This window comes from Rhinopithecus roxellana, chromosome 15 (genome assembly GCF_007565055.1).
Source record: "Rhinopithecus roxellana isolate Shanxi Qingling chromosome 15, ASM756505v1, whole genome shotgun sequence".
Lineage (NCBI taxonomy): Eukaryota > Metazoa > Chordata > Mammalia > Primates > Cercopithecidae > Rhinopithecus > Rhinopithecus roxellana.
Genome location: NC_044563.1, coordinates 12500561 through 12524155, shown reverse-complemented (window position 1 = coordinate 12524155; position 23595 = coordinate 12500561). Strand labels below are relative to the sequence as shown.

Below are 23595 nucleotides of genomic sequence, written 5' to 3'. Positions count from 1 at the left end.
AACAGTGCTCCACTGTGCTTACAAACATGCCTTGAGAGTTGGGTGTGGTAACTCATGCCTGTAATCCCAGCACTTTGGGAGGCCAAGGTGGGCAAATCACCTGAGGTTGGGAGTTTGAGACCAGCCTGACCAACATGGAGAAACCCTATCTCTACTAAAAATGCAAAATTAGCCAGGCGTGGTGGCACATACCTGTAATCCCAGCTACTTGGGAGGCTAAGGCAGGAGAATCGCTTGAACCCAGGAGGCAGAGCTTGCAGTGAGCCGAGATCTTGCCACTGCACTCCAGCCTGGAGGACAGAGCGAGACTCCATTTCAAAAAAAAAAAAAAACCAAAAAGAAATTATTTTTAAGTTTTCACTTTAGAACACATTTAGAATTGTAGAAAAGTTACTAAGATAGTACAGAGTTCCTGTGTCTTTCACCAGAGGGCCCCCAATCTTAACATGTTAGGTAACCATGAACATTTGTCAAAATTAAGGCATTAATGCTGGTATATCACTGTTAACCAAATTCCTAGATTTTCGAGGTTGAGTGTTAAGAGCCAGAAAAATAAAAAAGTAAATTCCTGGCTTTACTCAGACATTGCTAGTTGTTCCACTGATGTTCCCTTTCTCTTCAAGGATTCAATCCAGGATGCCACATTACATTTTCAAAAAATTAATTAATTTTAAGTTTTTTTTTTTTTTTTTTTTTTTTTTTTTTTTTTTTTTTTTTTTTTTTTTTTGAGACGGAGTCTCGCTCTGTCGCCCAGGCTGGAGTGCAGTGGCCGGATCTCAGCTCACTGCAAGCTCCGCCTCCCGGGTTTACGCCATTCTCCTGTCTCAGCCTCCCGAGTAGCTGGGACTACAGGCGCCCGCCACCTCGCCCGGCTAGTTATTTGTATTTTTTAGTAGAGACGGGGTTTCACCGTGTTCGCCAGGATGGTCTCGATCTCCTGACCTCGTGATCCGCCCGTCTCGGCCTCCCAAAGTGCTGGGATTACAGGCTTGAGCCACCGCGCCCGGCCAATTTTAAGTTTTTTTTTAAGAGCCAGTCTTGCTCTGTCCACCCAGGCTAGAGTGCAGTGGTGTTACCATAGCTCACTGCAACCTTGAACTCCTGGGCTTAGGCAATTCTCCTGTTTCACCCTCTGATTAGCTAGGACTACAGGCACGCACCACCAGCCCAGCTAAATTTTATAATTTTTAGTAGAGACAGGGTCTCCCTATACTGCCCAGGCTAGTCTCCAACTCCTGGCCTCAGGTGATCCTCCCACCTTGGCCCCCCAAAGTGTTGGGAATACAGGTGTGAGCCACTGCATCTGGCCCACACTGCATGTAAAGAAATTCTTCTTGAAATTGTACATCTTTTTCCTTTCCAAGGCAACCTTCAAAAATACCTGTTAAACATTAGTCTTTAAACAACATGCTTCATGTAGGCAGAACTCAGGCGACAGCATGACCAATGCTCACTGGGCTCAGACCAGGGGTCTTGTGACAAAAAACCTACGAATTCACTGATGGTGGCACCCTCACTGCTTGGTCACATTGCTCTTCAGCAGCTTCTGTGGCTTTCTTGGGCTCAGGAAACTGCACTCCTGGACTCATGTCTACCACCCTCACTGTTTGCAAAAACAGTATTTGAACCGAAACTCACCTCCATCCTCTTCAGTGGGCTGATAAAATGGAAGTGGCACACCCTAAAAACAGGTGAAAAGCTCAAGTAAGGTCTTGCGCCAGGCATCACCTTGGTAAGGAAAGGGGAGGGCACCGGGTTGGGGTTTGGTGCAGGTGTGTGATGGGAGGACAGTGGGGAGGAGCGAGGGCAGGGGAAGGATGTGCCTCTGTCTTGCTCCTTGGATCTGATGGGACCTGCCATTTTTCTTTTCTTTTTTTTTTTTTTTTATGAAATGGAGTCTCGCTCTGTCACCCAGGCCGGCAGTGCAGTGGCGCCATCTCGGCTCACTGCAAGCTCTGCCTCCCGGGTTCATGCCATTCTCCTGCCTCAGCCTCCCGAGTAGCTGGGACTACAGGCACACGCCGCCATGCCCGGCTTATTTTTTATATTTTTAGTAGAGACGGGGTTTCATTGTGTTAACCAGGATGGTCTCGATTTCCTGACCTTGTGATCTGCCGGCCTTGGCCTCCCAAAGTGCTGGGACTTACAGGCGTGAGTTACCGCGCCCGGCCGGGACCCCCCGTTTTTCTATACTGCTCAGAGGGCGAAGAAACCCAGATAATGGGCCGGGCGCGGTGGCTCAAGCCTGTAATCCCAGCACTTTGGGAGGCCGAGATGGGCAGATCACGAGGTCACAAGATCAAGACCATCCTGGCTAACACGGTGAAACCCCGTCTCTACTAAAAAAATACAAAAAACTAGATGGGCAAGGTGGCGGGCGCCTGTAGTCCCAGCTACTCAGGAGGCTGAGGCAGGAGAATGGCGTGAACCCCGGAGGGGGAGCTTGCAGTGAGCTGAGATCCGGCCCCTGCACTCCAGCCTGGGCAACAGAGAGAGACTCTGTCTCCAAAAAAAAAAAAAAAAGAAACCCAGGTAATGGCAGGTCACTACTCAATTGTCATAAAACACCCAGCAACAAGTGGGAGCAAAACAGGTACCTAAAGTATCAGTGTACTTCCAGGCAAGGATGGGAGAAAAGGGTGTCTTGCTACATTTCCTGGCATTCTATAAAAATCTCTGGAGGATTGTTGCCTAGAGCAGGGATAGGTAAGCTTACGGCCTCTGGGACAAATCTGGCTGTAGCCCACTATTTAAATAAAGTTTTATTGGAACACAGCCACAGTCATCTGTTTAAGAGTCCTCTGTGGCTGCTTTTGTAGACAAAGGCAGAGTTGAGTCACTGTGACAGAGACCATGTAGCTACAAAGTCTAAAAGAATTACTGTCTGGCCCTTTACAGAAAGAGTTTGCTGACCCCTGGCCCAGGGGTAGATTTCCACTTACAGATGGAGAACTGACTAACAAATAAATGGGCTCCTAAAAAGGACCAGTTTCTAGAACAGACAACTTCCAGACACACTTTGCCTGAAGCAAACCAAGAGGCAAGTGGGGGTACGCTTTGTACCTCATAGAGTTTGGTGGCAACAAGTTTCCTACCAGTGGTGTTGATTCCTTCCATAATTACAACCTGAAAGATAAAAACAAACAGGATTGCTAAGCAGTGGAGATCAACGAGGTCTGGAATACATTATTTTGAGGCAGTTAAAAGCATTGACCAACTACTCTTAATCTGTAATCATAAACTTAGGGCATTTTTGCAGAAAACAAATTAAAGGTGTTGCATTAGTAATAATAATTATACTCTACATAAGTGATCTAATTTTCACAACAATCCTATGAGGTAAGAATTATTATTTCCATGTTGTGAGTGAAGACACTGTGGTTTAGATGGTTAAGTACCTTGCCCACAGGTATGCACCTCGTGGAGTGGGGAGTTGGGATTTGAGGCTGGGCAGTCGGGTCCCAGAGCCTCGGTCAGAGCATGGGGGAAATGGAAATCCCAACAGTGGTGTCTGCTCTGGGGCATGTGCTCCACCCGCACCCCATGGCAGCAGAGACAGGAACTAAGGAGCAGCTGCGCATGGCACAGCACGTACTCTTCAGGGGTAGAGTGCACCTGCATCCTGGTGGAACTCCTCCAATCTCACCTGTCCGGGAAACAGAGAATATTCCTTAAGCTCAGATAAATCCACTGGGATTTGAGCACCCGAGGAATGTTCCCGGTCTCCCTCGAGAATCACTGACTTGTTGTTCAGTTTCCCGTTGCTATCACAGCCAATCTGGCCCAGCAGAGTGACAGGCTCCTACCAAAGGAAGGTCACAGCATAAGAATGACAGTCTTTGGAGCAGGAGCTCAAAATCTGAAGTCAATAGGATGAATAGCAAAACAAACTGCAAACAACAAATACATTTTTTGGCAGGGCATTGCTTTGACCCTGTGGTAACTACAGCATCATCACTGACTCTCAGGATGGAAGAACTCTGAAAGGGCATCTTGTCCACCCACCAGCCCAGCACTTGAGCCCTCTGAGGAGGCTGCCTAAGTGTGAGCATCTCTAGTGTAGGGGAACTTGCCCCTGGATGCCCACCCACCTGGTCCTCACCACCCCAGGGCAGCCCACTGCATCTCTGGACAGCTATAACTACTTAATAATAGCTAACATTTCTTGAGCTTACTAAATACCATGCACTATTCTAAAATGTATTCTTAGGCATTTTATATGTATTAACTCATTTAATCCTTGCAACAACCATCAGGTGGATATTATTGTACCCATTTTACAGATGAGGAAAACAAGCAACAGAGAGGTTAGATAATTTAGTCAAGGTCAAACTGTGGGTGAAGCTTGGGTTTGAGACCAGAAATTGGGCTCTAGAGCCATATCCTTAGCAACATACCATACAACCTCTTAACAGGAAGTTCTTTATTAATTGAGCTAAAATCTCTGTCCCCATGGCTTCCTCTGTTCTGTTCCTACTCTTGGGAGAAAAGAGAGGAAGTCTCATCTTTCCCAGTGATTGTGCTTCCCTGCCTTCCCTCAATTATTTCCTTCCAAGTCCTCCAACACTTCCTTCTATGACACAGTTCTGCATCACTTCCCCAACTGGTCATTCTTTGAATGTAAACATTGACAAAGGTACTTTAAAGAAACTTCTAGAATATATTTCCTCTTAGATTAGAAAACATTCTAGAGAGAAAGTACTGGTATATACACCAGATTAAACTATGATATAAAGATAGTATTGGCAGCAATTTGTCTATAACAAGAGACCAAACCAGGGGAGAGACTGTGAGTCATTGTCCAGAGAACAAGATTCTGAAAACCCCACCCTTGCTGCTGTCCTTTCATCTCGATACGTGAATGCTTCTATTTGTGGGAAATCCCCAGGGAGCTACCTGACTCATCACCAACAAGGCCTTCAGTCTCTGCTTATGTGCAAGACTCTAATCCAAGTGGGAAGAAAATCACTCTCTGGCCACAAAACCAGACAGCACTTACAAATTTTTCTTCAGAAGGGCCTATTTTCCCAAATTCAGCCAAGATAGATGTTCAAACTAGAACACAGACAATAAGTGAAAAAGGAAGCAAGAAGGGTGCCTCTTGGTCATCGATTTAAAAATGTAATATTAATTAGTGAGAACTATTAGAACAACTCTTACCTGTGCTGGGGCTAGCAAAGGAGTGAAAGCTTCAATCTTGTAATGTTCCTTGAGTTCGCTGCCAAGTTCTTCTATCTTACAGGTCAGAACTGCAATCCCAGAAGTGGAAAAAAAAATATTATGTGAAGACATTTCACTTGCCAAGAAGAGAAAATACAGCACATTGTAAAATATTAAAGTCAGTCATTTTACAGAAGCAGGAAGGGTGCCTGGACATCTGGCCAGTTTAAACCTTCTAAAATTCTTGCCAATTTTCCGATATTTGGTTGCTGAACCTGGCCTTCCATCTGGCCACAGGAGACCCCACAGCCCAATTCCAGGGAATCGGTATGAACCCCACCCCATCCCCAAGTCTGCCCTTTACTCAAGTCCTCATTGAGGTTTCAGGCAAGTCAAGTCCAACTTGAAGAAGGCTTCTAAGGAAGGAGCCATGAATATCTTTCAGTTGAATTCCTTCACATCGTTCAAGTTTTTGCTGCTGGGAATGGTGATGTGCTTTTTAGCCAAGTGCAGTGACTTGGGGCAATCACTGATAGTATCGCCAGTGTCCCTCCACTACTAGGGATTCCACGAAGACATCTACCAACTCGTATATTCAAAGGCAACCTTGGAACTTGTTCTACCAGCCTAGCTGAAGCTTTGTTACTCTAGACCCTTCCAGGTGGTTTTATATCCACCAGAATTTCAAAGGGAAAAACAATCACCTTCTCGAATGTCTGGGAGCTTCTGAAACATGGATTTGTAGCTCCCTGTTAGTACCTCTGGACACCCCAAGACCTTCAGGCTGATGTTTCCAGCTCCTCCTCTCCCAGACCAAGATACTCCCTGTGCTGAGCCGAAGGAGGTAACCACTTCTCCTCGGTTACTTCTTGAGTTGTATTTCTGGGAGGGAGTAGCACTAATTGGAAGCAAAAAGGATTAATATTATTGTGTTCATATCTAAAGGGAGAGAGGCATAACATGAGGTTATCTTTGGAAATGGGGACCGGAGAAAAGGAAGGTGGCCTCATAGTTTATAAATCGAATCAGTTTAATGGGGTTGGACATACCCAGACCTTTAAGGAATTTCAGGAATGAAGGGTTGAGGAATACCAGGCTGAGGAATACCAAACATTTTTAGAGAAGTTTAGAGACAGAAACGTATTTTAAAAGGTTGTCGTTCTCTTGGCATTAAAACTAAGCAAGGCAAAAAAATCCCCAGATTCTGAATTGATTAAAAGGCAAACTTTTAAGTTCCATTTTTCTCTTCTCATGAATTTTTAGCATTTATTGGAACATCATCTGAGCCTGCAACTGTGGATAAGCCAAAACTTGCTGAGCATATATAAAAACTCACAATATGGTTCAAGGTAGAAACAACAATAAAATGAAGTTAAAATTAATCAACTTTCCCCAGCGTCCATAGAGGTGGAGAAGTAATGAATTAACAGTCTGGTGATATGCAAACATTCCCATTTTTCTAGGCTCAACTGCCAAGTTCTCACGTTTCCACTCCCTGACTGGTAAATTACACCTCTAAGAACACATGGATATTGCCGATCTGCTTAGATAACAGTGAAGTCTTCTAATCCTCTGGTTGTAAACACGCCGTACAGAGCTCTATTTAAAACAGGCTTTGTTTAATGCACTGAAACTCTGCAGGAACCAGTTTTATGTGGGGCACCATCGCAATTAATGCCGTCATTCTTTCTTTTCAGAGAGGCTACAGAAAATGAGCTCAATTAATTATCTCAATCTCCAGTGCCACCTCTACCTGAATAATTTAGAAGTTACTTTCATACATTACAAAACCAGTTTCTGCTGTCAGCTTTATTAGTGTGCATTAAAAAATGACTAGGCAGCATTTTACCAACTTCTCCAAGCTCTTCCCTGGGAAGCTCCCTGAGCCATCCATTACAGCAGGCCCTTTAAAGCAGCAAGATGCTCACATGAGGACAGCTGTAAACAGATCTACAGGTTTCAGAGCATCGTACTGACATTTGGAGAATATAACTCCTGCAATGGTGCTGGCATGTCCATAAGAGCCATCCCTACATACCAGGTTGCAAAGATGCTCTTGTTAAGTCTAGAAAGCTTTCTTCCAAAAAGTCTGAGAACTCCCCAAAGCAGCAGTAGACCACCCTAAAGTAAAACTGTCCTTCAAAATCCAAATACCGCCAGGCATGCTGGCTCACGCCTGTAATCCCAGTACTTTGGGAGGCTAAGGCAGGCAGACTGCTTGAGGCCAGGAGTTCGAGACCAGCTTGGGCAACATGGTAAAACCCCATCTCTACAAAAATTAGCTGGGCTTTGTAGCATACACCTGTAGTCCCAGCTACGCAGGAGGCTGAGGTAGGAGGATCACCTGAGCCTGGAAGGCCAGTGAGCTATGATTGTGCCACTGCACTCTAGCCTGGGTAACAGAGTGAAAGCCTATCTTAAAAAAAAAAAACAAAAGAAAAAAGAAAAAAAAATCCAATAACCACTCACCTTGAATGACTGCAGAGCTTCTATCACCAGGTTTCTGAAGTGACAGAGCTGAAAAGGCTAGGCGCGGTGGCTCATGCTTGACATCATAGCACTTTGGGAGGCTGAGGCGGGTGGATCACCTGAGGTTGGGAGTGCAAGATCAGCCTGGCCAACAGGCGAAAGAAACCCTGTCTCTACGAAAAATACAAAAATTAGCCAGGCGTGGTGGCGGGTGCCTGTAGACCCAGCTACTCGGGAAGCTGAGGCAGGAGAATCGCTTGAACTGGGGAGGCAGAGGCTGCAGTGAGCCAGGATGGTGCTACTGCACTCCAGCCTGGGTGACAAAGTGAGACTGTCTCCAAAAAAAAAAAAAAAAAAAAAAAAAGGTGACAGAGTTGAAAAATCTGAAGCTCTGGTTCATCTAGAAGTGATCCAAAGTAGAGGTAATGACTCCTGGTAGTTGGTGTTTCCCTAAAGGGTTAATACTACTGCTCCTGAGCCTCATCTTGATGTGGAAGCTCCTAAAAACCCATCTACTCAGCAGAGCACTTGCCTATGGAATTCTCTAATATGAGACGTGTCATTTACGGATTTTAAAAAATTACATATGATCTTTGTGGATTTACGTGCAATGGTGGCAGAGGGACAAAATACCAATTAAGTCAGTGCAGATTCACAGTGACAAGAAAATTCTCAGAAACTAGTTGTAACCTGAGTTTGAAACAATAAACAGGTTACGAAACATTATGAACAAAGATATGTGCTTTTCTTTAAAAACAAAACAAAAAAAACTTTAGATGAAAAGAAAGAAAAAGAAACCCAACAAAACACAAACAGAAGCAGGTGGAAACCTACTTGCCTCTACTGACAAGACCTGTTAAGACTCTTAGACTTCTGAATAGACAGGTTGTTTTCAATAGAAGGTATCAGTTCCTGATCTAGGAAATGAGCCCTAGAAAAGTGGGTGGAAAGTGAGTTTCCTTAATTACCGTAAGAGACAGTAATTTTCCACAAAGAAAGGGAAAGCAAGGAAGGCAGAGAGCAATAGGCTTTCAAGCCAATTCACTGCAGATTTACATGCCCACCTACAGTTAATAAATAACTCTGCTGTTAGCCTTCCTCAGATAGCCAGAGAAAGGGGAGGGGAAGCCAGCTTTATGGCACTTGAATGAATTATGATCCATACCTTGGAGAGAAACTTGATGGTGAGAGGAGCTGATGGGGGCTACGAGTTGACACACTTCTTTTTGTTAGGGGGGTTTCTGGGGTGGAGATAGTTCGCTTCTGAGAACCCTAGGGAAAAAAAAAGGAAAACAAAATCTCAGTCCTACTAGACCCAATACTAATTAAGTGTATAGTTCCTTGGAAGAAAAGGGAGGGCATGTCCAAACGAAGGCACAAAACAGGACTGGGTGGGTTCTCTTCTTAAGGCCCCATCATCCAAGCATAATCTCAAAAAGAAATCTTCAACGACTGTAACCAACATTCAGGACACTGTCCCTATTTTGAAGGCAATTACGAGAAAGCAAACAGTTTCCAGAAAGGACCACCAGGCTGGTAATCTGTCCTGTCAAATCCTTCGTATGTTTACTTTCTGTCTCCACCTCTCTGTTTTCAAACAGATCTGAGTTTTACAATGCATAGTTTTGACCTACGTGTATACATTTTCCTGAGAAGGAATGGGACATTACTACATACTCTGGCAAAGTATACCACACATTTTCAAAGGAAATGACTCCCGGCAGATAACAGATAACAAGGTTGAGCTCATACTAGAAGAGTCAGCAAACACCTCATTGATGGTCACTCCTTTTTTTTTTTTTTTTCCTTTGACTCATCAACAAGAATCCAAAGATGGGCCCAGAATGGAGGCTGAAACCTACAGTCCAGAGACCCATTGCTCCCTAAAGTCTAGGATAATCGGCCGGGCGCGGTGGCTCAAGCCTGTAATCCCAGCACTTTGGGAGGCCGAGACGGGCGGATCACGAGGTCAGGAGATCGAGACCATCCTGGCTAACACGGTGAAACCCCGTCTCTACTAAAAATACAAAAACTAGCCTGGCGAGGTGGCGGGCGCCTGTAGTCCCAGCTACTCGGGAGGCTGAGGCAGGAGAATGGCGTAAACCCGGGAGGCGGAGCTTGCAGTGAGGTGAGATCTGGCCATTGCACTCCAGTCCGGGCGACAGAGCGAGACTCCGCCTCAAAAAAAAAAAAAAAAAAAAAAAAAAAAAAAGTCTAGGATAATCAACTATAATAGAGAAAACAAAATCCTTGCCTGGATAGCAGCCAGGAAGCCAGCTAATCTGCAGCTTTCCTTGCCCTAGGGCTCCTCCTGGCTGCAAGTTTAAGAAGTTATATTGCTGAGTGGTCAACTGGTAGCAACTGCAGGACAGAATGCCAGAGAACAGATTCAAAACCATCATTAGGTAGCTGCAATGGAAAATAGATTTTTTAAAAAATCCCTTATTCTACCATCCTGATATAATAACCACTTTTGAATATTCCTTAATAGTATTTTAATATTTTTCTAGGCCAGGGGTGGTGGCTCATGCCTGTTATCCCAGCACTCTGGGAGGTCAAAGTGGGAGGATCACCTGAGCCCAGGAGTTTAATACCAGCCTGGGCAACAGCGAGACCTCACATCTGAGGAGAAAAAAAAAGCCAGGCGTGGTGGCTGATAATTTGCATATTAAGATTACAAATATACAAATTATAGTCATAATCTTAGTTTAAATATAAACCTAAGTATTTTATGTGCTGATTTTTTCACTCTCTATTAATTATAAATATTTTCCCACACTGTTTTTTTAAATATATTTTTTTGAGATGGAGTCACTCTGTCACCCAGGCTTGGGCACAGTGGCAAGATCTCGGCTCACTACAACCTCTGCCTCCTGGGCTCAAGCAATTCTGCTGCCTCAGACTCTCAAGTAGCTGGGATTACAGGTGCCCGCCATCACACCTAACTAATTTTTGTATCTTTTTTTTTTCTTTTCTTTTTTTTTTGAGACGGAGTCTCGCTCTGTCACCCAGGCTGGAGTGCTGTGGCCGGATCTCAGCTCACTGCAAGCTCCACCTCCCGGGTTCACGCCATTCTCCTGCCTCAGCCTCCCGGGTAGCTGGGACTACAGGCGCTGCCACGTTGCCCGGCTAGTTTTTTGTAGTTTTTAGTAGAGACGGGGTTTCACCGTGTTAGCCAGGATGGTCTCGATCTCCTGACCTCGTGATCCGCCCGTCTCGGCCTCCCGAAGTGCTGGGATTACAGGCTTGAGCCACCGCACCCGGCCAATTTTTGTATCTTTAGTAGAGATGGGGTTTTGTCATGTTGGCCAGGCTGGTCTCGAACTCCTGACCTCAAGTGATCCACCTGCCTCGGCCTCCCAAAATGCTGGAATTACACATATGAGCTACTGCACTTGGCCCAATCTTTTTCCTTTTTTTTTTTTCTGAGACAGAGTTTCACTTCGCTCTTGTTGCCCAGGCTGGAGTGCAATGTGCAATCTCAGCTCACTGCAACCTCGGCTCACCGCAACTCCACCTCCCGGGTTCAAGTGATTCTCCAGCCTCAGCCTCTCGAGTAGCTGGGACTACAGGCATGTGCCACCATGCCCAGCTAATTTTGTATTTCTAGTAGAGACGGGAGTTTTGCCATGTTGGTTAGGCTGGTCTTGAACTCCTGACCTCAGGTGATCCACCCACCTCGGCCTCCCAAAGTGCTAGGATTACAGGCATAAGCCACCGCGCCTGGCTAGTTTCATCCTTCCTTTCTCTTTCTCTCTCTCTTTTTTTTTAATGGAATTTTGCTCTGATTGCCCAGGCTGGAGTGCAGTGGCACGATCTCAGCTCACTGCAACTTCCGCCTCCTGGGTTCAAGCAATTCTCCTGCCTCCGCCTCCCGGGTAGCCAGGATTATAGGCGCCCGCCGCCACGCCCAGCTAATATTTTTGTATTTTTAGTAGAGACAGGGTTTCGCCATGTTGGCCAGGCTGCTCTTGAACTCCTGACCTCAGGTGATCCCCTCTTTTCGGCCTCCCAAAGTGCTGGGATTACTGGCGTGAGCCACCGCGGTGGCCGGCTTCATCATTTTTAATGATAAATGTAGTCAGCAATGGTACCATATTTTCATATCCTAGGGTAAGCACATTCTCACACCCACAGAGAAAATCAAATTATAACCAGTTTATTAATTTATTAGAAATATAACTGCCGAGGGTATGGTAACGTCAAGTCACCAGGCTAACACATTCTCTCCCTGTTAGACAGGGACATGGCAGCCAAATCATCAGCAGATTTATGGTGAACACGGAAGCAAAAGAACAGCTGTCAATTGCACAGGTGAAATATTTAATAGTGATAAGCTAAAATCACTGACATATCATATTTACCTTTATAGTAGAAGGACACCTGTTCCTAAGACCTGAGGGTCAGGCAACCTCAGCCTGGCACTGTTTGTATGAAAAGGCCAACCTTCACACTTTGCCTTTTTTTTTTTTTTTTTTTTGAGATGGAGTCTCACTCTCTCACCCAGGCTGGAGTGCAATGGCACGATCTTAGCTCACTGCAACCTCCACCTCCCAGGTTCAAGTGATTCTTCCGTCTCAGCCCCTCGAGTAGCTGGGATTACAGGCACCCGCCATCATGCCCAGCTAATTTTTGTACTTTTGCAGAGATGGGGTTTCACCATGGTGGCCAGGCTGGTCTCGAACTCCTGACCTCAGGTGATCTGTACACCTTGGCCTCCCAAAGTACTGGGATTACAGGTGTGAGCCACCACGCCTGGCCACACTTTGACTATATTATCATGCTGCCATTGATGCATGGCCTAACAGTGACTGAACAATTTCCATGTGATGAGTACTGTTCTAAGCATTTTATGTATCTCTAGTCCAGACACATAATGTTTGCTTAACATTTCAATCCAACTCATTTAGCGTGGAATTCACAGTCACAAACTTTTTTTTTGTTCTTTTTTTTTTTTTTCTTGAGACGGAGTCTCTCTCTGTCGCCCAGCCTGGAGTGCAGTGGTGTGATCCTGGCTCACTGCAACCTCCGCCTCCCAAGTTCAAGCGATTCCCCTGCCTCAGCCTCCTGAGTAGCTGGGATTATAGGCACCCACCACCATGCCCAGCTAATTTTTTATTTTGAGTAGAGATGGGGTTTCACTGGTCTCAAACTCCTGACCTCAAGTGATCCACCTGCTTCAGTCGCCCAGAGTGCTGGGATTACAGGCGTGAGCCACTGCACCCGGCCTCACAGTCACAAACTTTGATTCGCAATTTAGTCTCAAGTATTTCCATAGAGGGAATGGGATATCCTAAATATGGAATTTCAGTCATTGGAAGGGTATCTACTTGAACAGTAAAATAAGCAAATTTGTACCTGGCTTACTCATCAGTCTACTGACAGCTGGGTTACCATGAGTCAGACTCCAAGAATATGATCAATTCTGGATACACAGACAAATGAGATAAAATTCTGGATCTGGGAAGCTGACAACCAGATAAAACTGTGGTGGTCCCATTGGTATTGCAATTGAGATCCTATTTGGAGAGCCAACCACACTCCCTCATTCAGAGGTCTTTTAACAACTATTAACGTGCCCGGGTGCTGGGAAAACAGCAGCAAGTAAAAACAAAGTCTCTATTCTCAAGGAGCTTCCATCTAATGGAGCGAAGGCCAACCAAAACAAAAAAGTAAGTATATAACATGTTTGGTGGTAATAAAGCAAGAGAATAATGAGAAAAATAAAGCAAGAAAATAAAACAGAGGAAGGGTTTTGTTCTTTTAGGCAGGCTTGTTCCCTCTGACGAGGAGACATAGGAAATGGACCTATATTTGGCATGGCAGAAGCAGAGAGCAAGGGGCAGCAGGGAAAGAGGACAGAAGGAGGGGGCCAGCTCCTACAGAACCTCACACATGCTGGTTCAAACTTTAGGTATTAGGAGGAAAGATGAAAAGTCAGTGGGAGAGATGTGAGCAAGAAAACCTGCCCTTTCGTTGGAAAGGAGCACCCTGGCTGCTGGGTGGAGAGCTGGTTAGAGGTGGACACGGCAGAAAGAAGCCAACGGACCTGGTAGTGGCAGTGGAAATGGTGAGAGGTGGCCAGATCCTGGAGAGGGATGACAGGACTGGTAGCTAAGTTGGACGTGGGGTGTGAGAGAAAAAGGATTTAAGGAGGTCTCCAAGGTTCTTGGCCTGAGCCAATGGAAGAACGGAGGTGTCCTTCACTGGGATATGGGCACGGAAAACCATTTTAGGGGGAAAATTAAATGAGTTACAGTCTCTCCAATCTTAAGAAACTCTAACAAACACCTCATTATTTCTTTTAATATTATATGCACCTGGTTTTGTGCTAGCAACTTCATGGGGCACATTTTTGGCCCTCTTACTCTCCACAGGCAAATCTATTTACCTTCTTTCTTCTTGAGACACGGTCTCACTTTGTCACCCAGGCTGTAGAGAAGTGGCATGATCTCTGGTCACTGATCCTCTTGCCTTGGTCTCCCAGAATGCTGGGATTACAGGCATGAGCCACTGCACCCAGCCCTTACCTTCTTTCTTATGATGTAATTTACTTTGAATAATTAAAGCTCCCTCCATGTTTATGAATTTCTACAAATTTATTTAGTTAGTATAAATAATAATTACTGGGCTGGGCTCGGTGGCTCACGCCTGTAATCCCAACACTTTGGGAGGCCGAGGCAGGTGGATCACCTGAGGTGAGGAGTTCGAGACCAGCCTGGCTGACATGGTGAAACCCCGTCTCTACTAAAAATACAAAAATTAGCTGGCCATAGTGGCGTGCACCTGTAATCCCAGCTACTCAGGAGGCCGAGGCAGGAGAATTGCTTGAACCCGGGAGGCAGAGGTTGCAGTGACCCGAGATCGTGCCATTGCACTCCAGCTGGGCGATGAGGAAAACTCTGTTGAAAAAAAAAAAAAAAAAAGGATAATTACTATTACTGAATACATTGCGTAGGGCAATGTAAATTACATCTTTCTTATGTAATTTACTTTGAATAATTAAGGCTCACTCCATGTTTATGAATTTCTATGAACTTATTTAGTTAGTATAAAGAATAATTACTATTACTGAATACATTGCATAGGGCCTGATACTTTACCTATTTATTTCCTCTTCAGGCCCTGCAAGATGGGGGATGTTGTATACTGGTTGTCAGCTTCTTGAGGGCAGAGCCCATCCATGTCTGTTTCGTTCACCATTGTTTACCCAGTGTCTAGTGCAGTATATAGTTGTTGCTGGATAACTGAATGAATGAATCCTGATATTATGGATAAGGAAACTGGCTCAGAGAGATAAAACAACTCACTCCAGGTCACCCAGGTCTTCTGACTCAGACTTTGAAGGCAATGCTTTTCCACTACTCTACTTGACCTTTCACACTGGGATCCAACACAGAACTGAATTATTCAATTATAGTATAAAACTATGCAACTATTTAAAAAGGGCAATTATGGAGAAATTATATGTATAGAAATGTTTTATGTTGTGCTAAGAAAAGCAGGATAACTATATGTTTATGAGGACTGCCATTATGTAAAACATTTAGACATATGATCAGAGAGGAAGATGTATAAGTGGAAATATAGTAGGAAATGCATGAGAGTGGTTGATTTTTTTCCCTCCGATCTTCAAATGTTGTGATAACCTATTTTAAAATGTTACTTGTAGGCCGGGCGCGGTGGCTCAAGCCTGTAATCCCAGCACTTTGGGAGGCCGAGACGGGCGGATCACGAGGTCAGGACATCGAGACCATCCTGGTCTACACGGTGAAACCCCATCTCTACTAAAAAATACAAAAAAACTAGCCGGGCGAGGTGGCGGGTGCCTGTAGTCCCAGCTACTCGGGAGGCTGAGGCAGGAGAATGGCGTAAACCCGGGAGGCGGAGCTTGCAGTGAGCTGAGATCCGGCCACTGCACTCCAGCCTGGGCGACAGAGCGAGACTCCGTCTCAAAATAAATAAATAAATAAATAAATAAATAAATAAATAAATAAATAAATAAATAAAATAAAATGTTACTTGTAAAATGCGACGTCCAAACACTGTTTACTTACCTTTGAGGGTGTGGTGTAAGAGTTCAAGAGGATTTCCTCTTCTTCTTCCACTTCAATTCTAAGAACACTGGTTAAGAAAAACAATAATCGCCGGGCACAGTGGCTAATGCCTGTAATCCCAGCACTTAGGGAGGCTGAGGTGGGCAGATCACGAGGTCAGGAGACAGAGACCATCCTGGTTAACATGGTGAAACCCCGTCTCTACTAAAAAAGAAAAATACAGAAAATTAGCCGGGCGTGGTGGTTGGCGCCTGTAGTCGCAGCTACTCCGGAGGCTGAGGCAGGAGAATGGCGTGAACCCGGAAGACGGAGCTTGCAGTGAGCCGAGATCACGCCACTGCACTCCAGCATGGGTGACAGAGCAAGACTCCATCTCAAAAAAGTAAATAAATAAATAATAATAATTATAAACTTTCATATAAGGCAAGGGCTAATTGCTAGAAGAAATCTAAATATTAGGTAATTTTTACAATTATTATTATTATTGAGATGGGGTTTCCTCTGTCATCCAGGCTGGAGTACAGTGGCCCAATCTCAGCTTACTGCAACTTCCGCCTCCCGGGTTCAAGAGATTCTCCCACCTCAGCCTACCAACTAGCTGGGTCTACAGGCATGCATCACCAGGGCCAGTTTTTATTATTTTTTTTAATTTGTACTTTGGCCAGGCCAAAGTACAAAGTACTGGGAGTACAGTGACTCATGCCTGTAATCCTAGGACTTTGGGAGGTACAAAGTACAAAGTACTGGGAGTACAGTGACTCATGCCTGTAATCCCAGGACTTTGGGAGGCCTAGGCGGGCGGATCACCTGAGGTCAGGAGTTCGAGACCAGCTGGCCAACATGGTGAAACCTTGTCTCTACTAAAAAAAATTACAAAATTATCCAGGTATGGTGGCGCGTGCCTATAATCCCAGCTACTCAGGAGACTGAGGCAGGAGAATCACTTGAGATCGGGAGGCGGAGGTTGCAGTGAGCCGAGATTGCACCATTGCACTTCAGCCTGGGCAAAAAGAGTGAAACCAACTCACACACACATAAAAAAATTTTGTACTTTTGGTAGAGACAGGGTTTCACCTTGTTGCCCAGGTTGGTCACAAATTCCTAGCTAGGCTCAAGTGATATGCTTGCCTCTGCCTCCCAAAGTGCTGGGATTACAGGTCTGAGCCACCATGCCCGGCCTTATTATTATTTGTGTTTAAATTACACATGCAACTACAGACAAATTATAAAATGCAACATGCAGCTTGGTGAAAAAGACCTTCAGCAGAAAAGGATACAGCTCTTGAATGGAAACAATGTCTCTAGCTCCCGCATGGCCACTGTCCTTGCAGGCACTGTGCCGGGCTTTTGATAATCTTTTGCTCAGAAACTGAAAAAGAAAAGATAGTGAATACTGTACGTCATAGTCAAGTAATAGCAGAGGTGTTTTCCAAAGCCTTGAGATAATAAAAGGTATTCAAAATATAATCAAAGATCTAACATTCCTCAAAGAATTAAGATACATACAGACTAAAAAGAAAGACATCCCATTACTGTCTATAACACATAACAATCCTAATAATACCAACTATTTGGTGAAGACTTATCACCTGCTGGGTGATAGTTTTAAGTGCTGTATGTCCATTCTCATCTCTTTTTTTTTTTTTCTTCGAGACAGAGTCTCGCTCTGTCCCAGGCTGGAGTGCAGTGGCGAGATCTCAGCTCACTGCAACCTCTGCCTCCTCTAGGTTCAAGTGATTCTCCTTCCTCAGACTTCCAAGTAGCTGGGATTACAGGCGCCCACCACCATGCCCAACTAATTTTTGTATTTTCAGTAGAGACAGGGTTTCACCATGTTGGCCAGGCTGGTCTTGAACTCCTGACCTTGTGATCTGCCTGCCTCGGCCTCCCAAAGTCCTGGGATTACAGGTGTGAGCCACAGCGCCTGGCCCCATTTAATTCTTACAACAATCATAAAAAATACAGATTATTAGCCCCAATGACAGAAGAGGAAACTGAGGCTCAGGAACATAAAGTAGTTTGTCCAAGTTCACACTGGGACTGGAATCCGGGCCTGACTCAAAAGCCCACACTCCTCTCAATAGATCACAATGCCTCCCCTGTAGAGTAGAAATGGAGAATCCCATTATTAGATTAGTTTGCTTTCATTCTGTTCTTACCTCATGCTCAAAAGAGTTCAGGATCTCTGAGGTAAGGCCAACTTTATGTGTGCTGGTGCAGAAGGCTATAAGCTCGCCTACCATTCCCTCCTCATTCTGTCCATACTGAACACAAAGCTCTACCACTGTAGAAAGAAAAACTGGACAAGTAAAAACTTAGTTCATTTGTCGAAGCTTTCACCTAGAAAAGCAAAAATAATCCTGGTTTACTCAATCAACATTTACTCAGAATCTATTAGTGCCAGGCACTGTTTTGGGCAATGAGAAAACAGAAACATCCTTGTCCTCACAAAGCTCGCTATTGGAGGGAAACAGAAGGGGAAGAATCAGTGCAACCAATTAAAGAATCATGGAAAGGCCCAGGTGAGAGATGATGGTAGCTTGGATCAAGGTTGGTGGCAGTAGAGATGGCGAGAAGTGGTTGGACTCTGGATAGGACTCTACATACTGGAAATGAAGCCAGAGGGATCTGCTAACTGAAGGTATGAGAAAAAGAAAGAAGTCAAGGATGATGCTGATATTTTTAGCCTGCGCAACAGGAAGAGTGGCGTCCCTATTAACTGAGATGGGGAAAAGAGCCGGAGGCACTACTCTGAGGAGAGAGAGGAGATACCAGGAGCTTAGTTTTAGACATGCAGAGTTTGAGGTGCCATTTAGACATCCAACTGAAGACAGTAGCTGTTGAACAAGCCAGCCTGTAGTTCAGGCAAGTGGTGTGGGCAGAGGTATAAATTTGGGAACCATCAGTAAATACATGGGATACTAAAGCTATGAGATCCCAGGTGAGATCACCAAGGGAGCAAGCGTATCTAGAAGGGAGAAAAGATCCCAGGCTTGAGTCTTGGGGTGCCTTAGGGCCTCTGAGGATGAATCCGCAAAGCCTGAGAAGTGGTGACACAAGCAAAGCTTAAGAAAAACTAGTAGTAAGCCAGGCGCAGTGGCTCATGCCTGTAATCCCAGCACTTTGTGAGGTTGAGGTGGGCATATCCCAGCACTTTGTGAGCCCAGGAGTTCGAGACCAGACTGGGCAACATGGTCAAACCCTGTTTCTATAAAATGTACAAAACTTAGCTGGGCTTGGTGGCATGTGCCTGTAGTTCCAGCTACTCGGGGGCTGAGGTGGAAGGATTGCTTGAGCCAAGGAGGTTGAGGCTGCAGTGAGCTGTGATTTGCCCATTATACTCCAGCCTGGGTAACAGAGCAAGACCCTGTCTCAGAAAAAAAAAAAAAGAAAAAGAAAAACTAGTAGTGTCTAAGAAGCTAAGAGAAAAATGTGTTTTAAAAAAAGAAAAAATGATAAAGTGTCAAGTGCTGGTGCTAATTGCTAATTCAAGATGAGGACTGAAAATTCATCACTGGTTTTAGCAAGGTGAAGGTCACTGATAACCTTGAGTAGAGAAGCTTCAGTGAAGTGGTGGCAACAAAAGAACTTACTGAAATGGATTTAAGGAGGAAACATTTAAAGATGGCAAGCCACCCCCCCCCCTTTTTTTTTTGAGACAGAGTCGTGCTCTGTCACCAGGCTGAAATGCAGTGGTGCGATCTCAGCTCACTGCAACCTCCACCTCCCTGATTCAAGCGATTCTCCTGTCTCAGCCTGCTGAGTAGCTGGGACTAGAGGCATGAGCCACCACGCCCAGCTAATTTTTGTATTTTCAGTAAAGACGAGGTTTCACCATGTTGGCCAGGATGGTCTCGATCTCTTGACCTTGTGATCTGCCCTCCTCGGCCTCCCAAAGTGCTGGGATCACAGGCATGAACCACCGCGCCTGGCCAACCCTTTTGAAGTCTGCTTCAATTGGGAAGGAGAGAACTCAAGTGGGAAGTGGGGTCAACAGAGTATTTTAAAGGCAGGACTGGAAGCACATTTCTATACTAGTAGGGAAAAAGTCTTGTAGCAAGAAAAATAGAAAATATGTAAGAGAGGAGAATTACCTGTGATGTCCTTAATTGCGTCAGAAGGAATGGGGTTTAGGACTCAAGTGGAGGGCTTGTATTTTGCTAGGATTATGGAGAATTTATTCATTGTAATAGGAAAGAAGGCTAGGTATATGTCACAGATATGGGTCAGTGAGACATAATGGTGGTTGCTGATGGAAGTTTTCTAATCTTCTATTTTTTCAGCAAAAAAAAAATAGTAGTTTGTCAGCTGAGAGTGAGGGTGGGAGAGAAGGATGTTACAGGAGTAGGTGGAAAACAGTCACATGGAAGATTCTGAAGAGACCAGGGTCCTGGCACAGTGGTTCACGCCTGTAATCCCAACAATTTCAGAGGCCAGGGTGGGCAGATCACCTGAGGTCAGGAGTTCAAGACCAGCCTGGCCAACATGGTGAAACCCCGTCTCTACTAAAAATACAAAAAGCAGGCCAGGCACGGTGGCCCACACTTGTAATCCCAGCACTTTGGGAGGCCGAGGCGGGATGATCACCTGAGGTCAGGAGTTCAAGACCAGCCTGCCCAACATGGCGAAACTCTATCTCTACTAAAAATACAAAAAATTAGCCGGGTGTGGTGGCAGGTGCCTGTAATCCCAGTTACTGAGGAGGCTGAGGCAGGAGAATTGCTTGAACCCAGGAGGTGGAGGTTGCAGTGAGCCAAGACTGCGCCACTGCACTCCAGCCTGGGTGACAAGAGAGAAACTCCATCTCAAAAAAACAAAACAACAACAAAAAAAAGTAGCCGGGTGTGGCAGCGTGGACCTGTAATCCCAGTTACCCGGGAGGCTGTGGCAGAAGAATCACTGGAACGCGGGAGGCAGAGGCTGCAGTGGCTGAGATCACGCCACTGCACTCCAGCCCGGGTGACAGAGCAAGACTCCATCTCAAAAAAAAAAAGGTCCAGGCTTGTGGCTCACGTCTGTAATCCCAGCACTTTGGGAGACCCAGGAGGGCGTATCATGAGGTCAGGAGATCGAGAGCATCCTGGCCGACATGGTGAAACCTCGTCTCTACTAAAAATACAAAAAATTAGCCAGGCATGGTGGTGCGTGCTTGTAGTCCCAGCTACTCAGGAGGCTGAAGCAGGAGAATCGCTTGAACCCAGGAGGTGGAAGTTGCAGTGAGCTGAGATCACACCACTGCACTCCAGCCTGGCGACAGAGCAAGATTCCGTCTCGGGGGAGAAAAAAAAGAGACCAGGGAAATATGGTTTACTGTCAGGAAACATTAAGGTGCCATTGAGGTTACTGATGATCCAAAGTCCACAATTCCAAAGCCATTGCCAATTTAGCTCTACATGAGATGAAAGCAATTGGCATCTTGGCCTGAAGCCTTTACAAATCTGGTTCACATAACTAATTTCTCACAAATCAGGTTCACATAACTAATTTCTCTCATGCTGATTTCATGTTTACCGCATATATTTCTGACTATGATCAGGTTTTCCACTTAAGTCTTTTTTTTTTTTTTTTTTGAGACAGGAGTCTCGCTCTTGTTGCCCAGGCTAGAGTGCAATGGCGTGATCTCAGCTCACTACAACCTCCGCCTCGCAGGTTCAAGCGATTCTCCTGCCTCAGCCTCCTGAGTAGCTGGGATTGCAGGCATGTGCCATCACGCCTGGCTAATTTTGTATTTTTAGTAGAGACAGGGTTTCTCCGTGTTGGTCAGGCTGGTCTTGAACTCCTGACCTCAGGTTATCTGCCTGCCTCGGCCTCCCAAAGTGCTGGGATTACAGGCTTGTGCCACTGCGCCTGGCTAGTCTTCTTTTAAAAAGAGAAGGACGGAGCGCGGTGGCTCAGGCCTGTAATCCCAGCACTTTGGGAGGCCAAGGTGGGTGGATCACTTGAGGTCAGGAGTTTGAGAGCAGTCTGGCCAACATTGTGAAACTCCTTCTCTACTAAAAATACAAAAAAAAAAAAAATTAGCCGGGCCTGGTGGTGGGCGCCTGTATTCCCGGCTACTTGGCAATATGAGGCAGGAGAGTTGCTTGAACCTGGGAGGTGGAGGCTGCAGTGAGCCAAGCTCACGCCACTGCACTCCAGCCTGGGTGATAAACCAAGACTGTCTCAAAAAAAAAAAAAAAAAAAAAGAGAGAGAGAGAGAGAAGTCACTGGGCATGAAGACAAAGTATTCTGGTTTCTGAAACGAATTTCTCACCATAAATTAACATGTTTCGTTCTCTTTATATATATAAGAAGTTCAAAGTGTTGAGTGGTTAAGGCAGGTGCACATTCACACGGATTCTAGAACTTCCTCATCTCCCGGGCTTTGCTTCAAATGACTCCTTACACTGATCTATAGCTTGACCAACACGATGTACCCGTATGATGCAGCACGGGACTCCACGGCAGGACACCTGGCTTCACAGACAGCTCAGGCAATTAGCTTTCCTTGTCTGTTTCTCCATCTGTAAACAGAGGGAGCCAACAAGCTCCCTAAAGCCCCTTCCACAGCTCAAATTCAATTTTAGGAATCCACCTCAAGGGATTCATATTTGCACAGACCACCAACAGCTCTGATAAGAGAACTGATGGATCAGCAGAGGTCTAAGGTGTAGGCTGGAAAGGGGGGAGCCAAGAATAAAAAGCTACATTTCAAAACCCCCCCATCTCTTGCTTCGTTACCGGGGCCTCAACAATTTCCAAACTCAGGTGCCACCGGGGCCTAGTCTCGATCTAGCACATCCCAATTCCGCCTTTCGAGAACTTCGAGTTGGTTTAAAATCGTGCTGCATATTCGTATTTCTGATTTGGCATCCAAGCGGCACCCGGTGGGCATTTCAAAGTGCCCACATCCTAAATCTCAAAACTCAGTTTGATTCTTCATCTCACAGCCACCGAGAACTCCGCTCCAGGGGAGGGGGAAATTGGAAGCCCTCCCCTTTCGGTTCTAAGCGCCGAGGAACTCGGGCGAGAGCGTGGAACACGGCTGCGGGGCGGGAAGGGGTGCGGGACTCACATTTCTCAATTAGAGCCTCCTCGCAGTCTAGGCCGAAGATCTGCAGCTCCTCCGCCAGCTGCTGGGGGGATGCGGACATGGTCGCCCAAGCCAGGGGCCGGGGAGCCGGCCCACCCAGCTCCGACCTGTGCCCAAGAAACCCACGGGCCTGGCGAGCGATGAGCGCCTTTCCCTCTTATCCTTCCACCCTCTGCGGACCGTGACAGGAGGTGACTGGCCCAAGCAAGACCTCAGACCGTCAGAAGGCCCCGGCCGTCGGTCACAGAGAAATACGTTTTTTAAAAAATGATGGGGTGGCCCCCAAACGCCCTGAATGGAGGGAGCAGAAATCTCAAGAGGACGCTTTCCTGAAGAGAACGTCCTGCTTCCTAAAAGCTACCGCTGAGTTTTTCAGTGACGGTGGCAGAACAGAGTGGCCGGGAAAAACCCGCCAAATGGTTTGTGCAGCGCACGCATGCGCGAAACCCGGAGCCAACCCCAACCCTTCCCCTTGCTTTCCCCGGCTCATTCCGGGACCCCACGCGCGCACGCGCGGCCCAGGGCGCGTGCGCATCACCGGGCGTGTGGGCGTCTCTACGCACGCGCCTGGAGGCCAGCCAGGCGGCAGCTGCGCAGTTCTTTCTCACTGGGCGAGAAAGCCGGGTGTGACCCGCAACGCCCCGGGGTTACCTACACGGAAACTGAGTCTGTGTGCGGATACCTGTTTTCTGGGCATCGGCTGCTCGGTGAAGCTCAGTGGCGCATGTTCGTCACCCTTTTGCCCTGTTCGGTGGTGCGCAGGCGCTGTCGTGCGCGTGCCTTCAACTGTCTCAAACTTACTGTACCCCCTTCTCCATTCCCCTTGTCATCTCTGCC

At 46.1% G+C, this 23595-nt stretch overlaps 1 protein-coding gene across 1 annotated transcript in view; it reads right to left on the bottom strand.

Moving 5' to 3' along the window:
* The window catches only part of POLA2 (DNA polymerase alpha 2, accessory subunit), a 36123-nt gene extending 12772 nt beyond the window's left edge, over positions 1-23351 (bottom strand). The window contains exons 1-10 of the mRNA XM_010363930.2: positions 22741-23351; positions 17846-17970; positions 16964-17055; positions 15687-15744; positions 8795-8901; positions 5865-6058; positions 5161-5249; positions 3647-3802; positions 3064-3126; positions 1639-1681 (exon numbers count right to left, since the gene is read on the bottom strand). Of these exons, the coding sequence (XP_010362232.1) occupies positions 1639-1681; positions 3064-3126; positions 3647-3802; positions 5161-5249; positions 5865-6058; positions 8795-8901; positions 15687-15744; positions 16964-17055; positions 17846-17970; positions 22741-22819 (1006 nt within the window). The 5' untranslated portion in view covers positions 22820-23351. The remainder of the gene's footprint in view (positions 1-1638; positions 1682-3063; positions 3127-3646; positions 3803-5160; positions 5250-5864; positions 6059-8794; positions 8902-15686; positions 15745-16963; positions 17056-17845; positions 17971-22740) is intronic.
* Between the last annotated feature and the right edge of the window lie 244 nt (positions 23352-23595).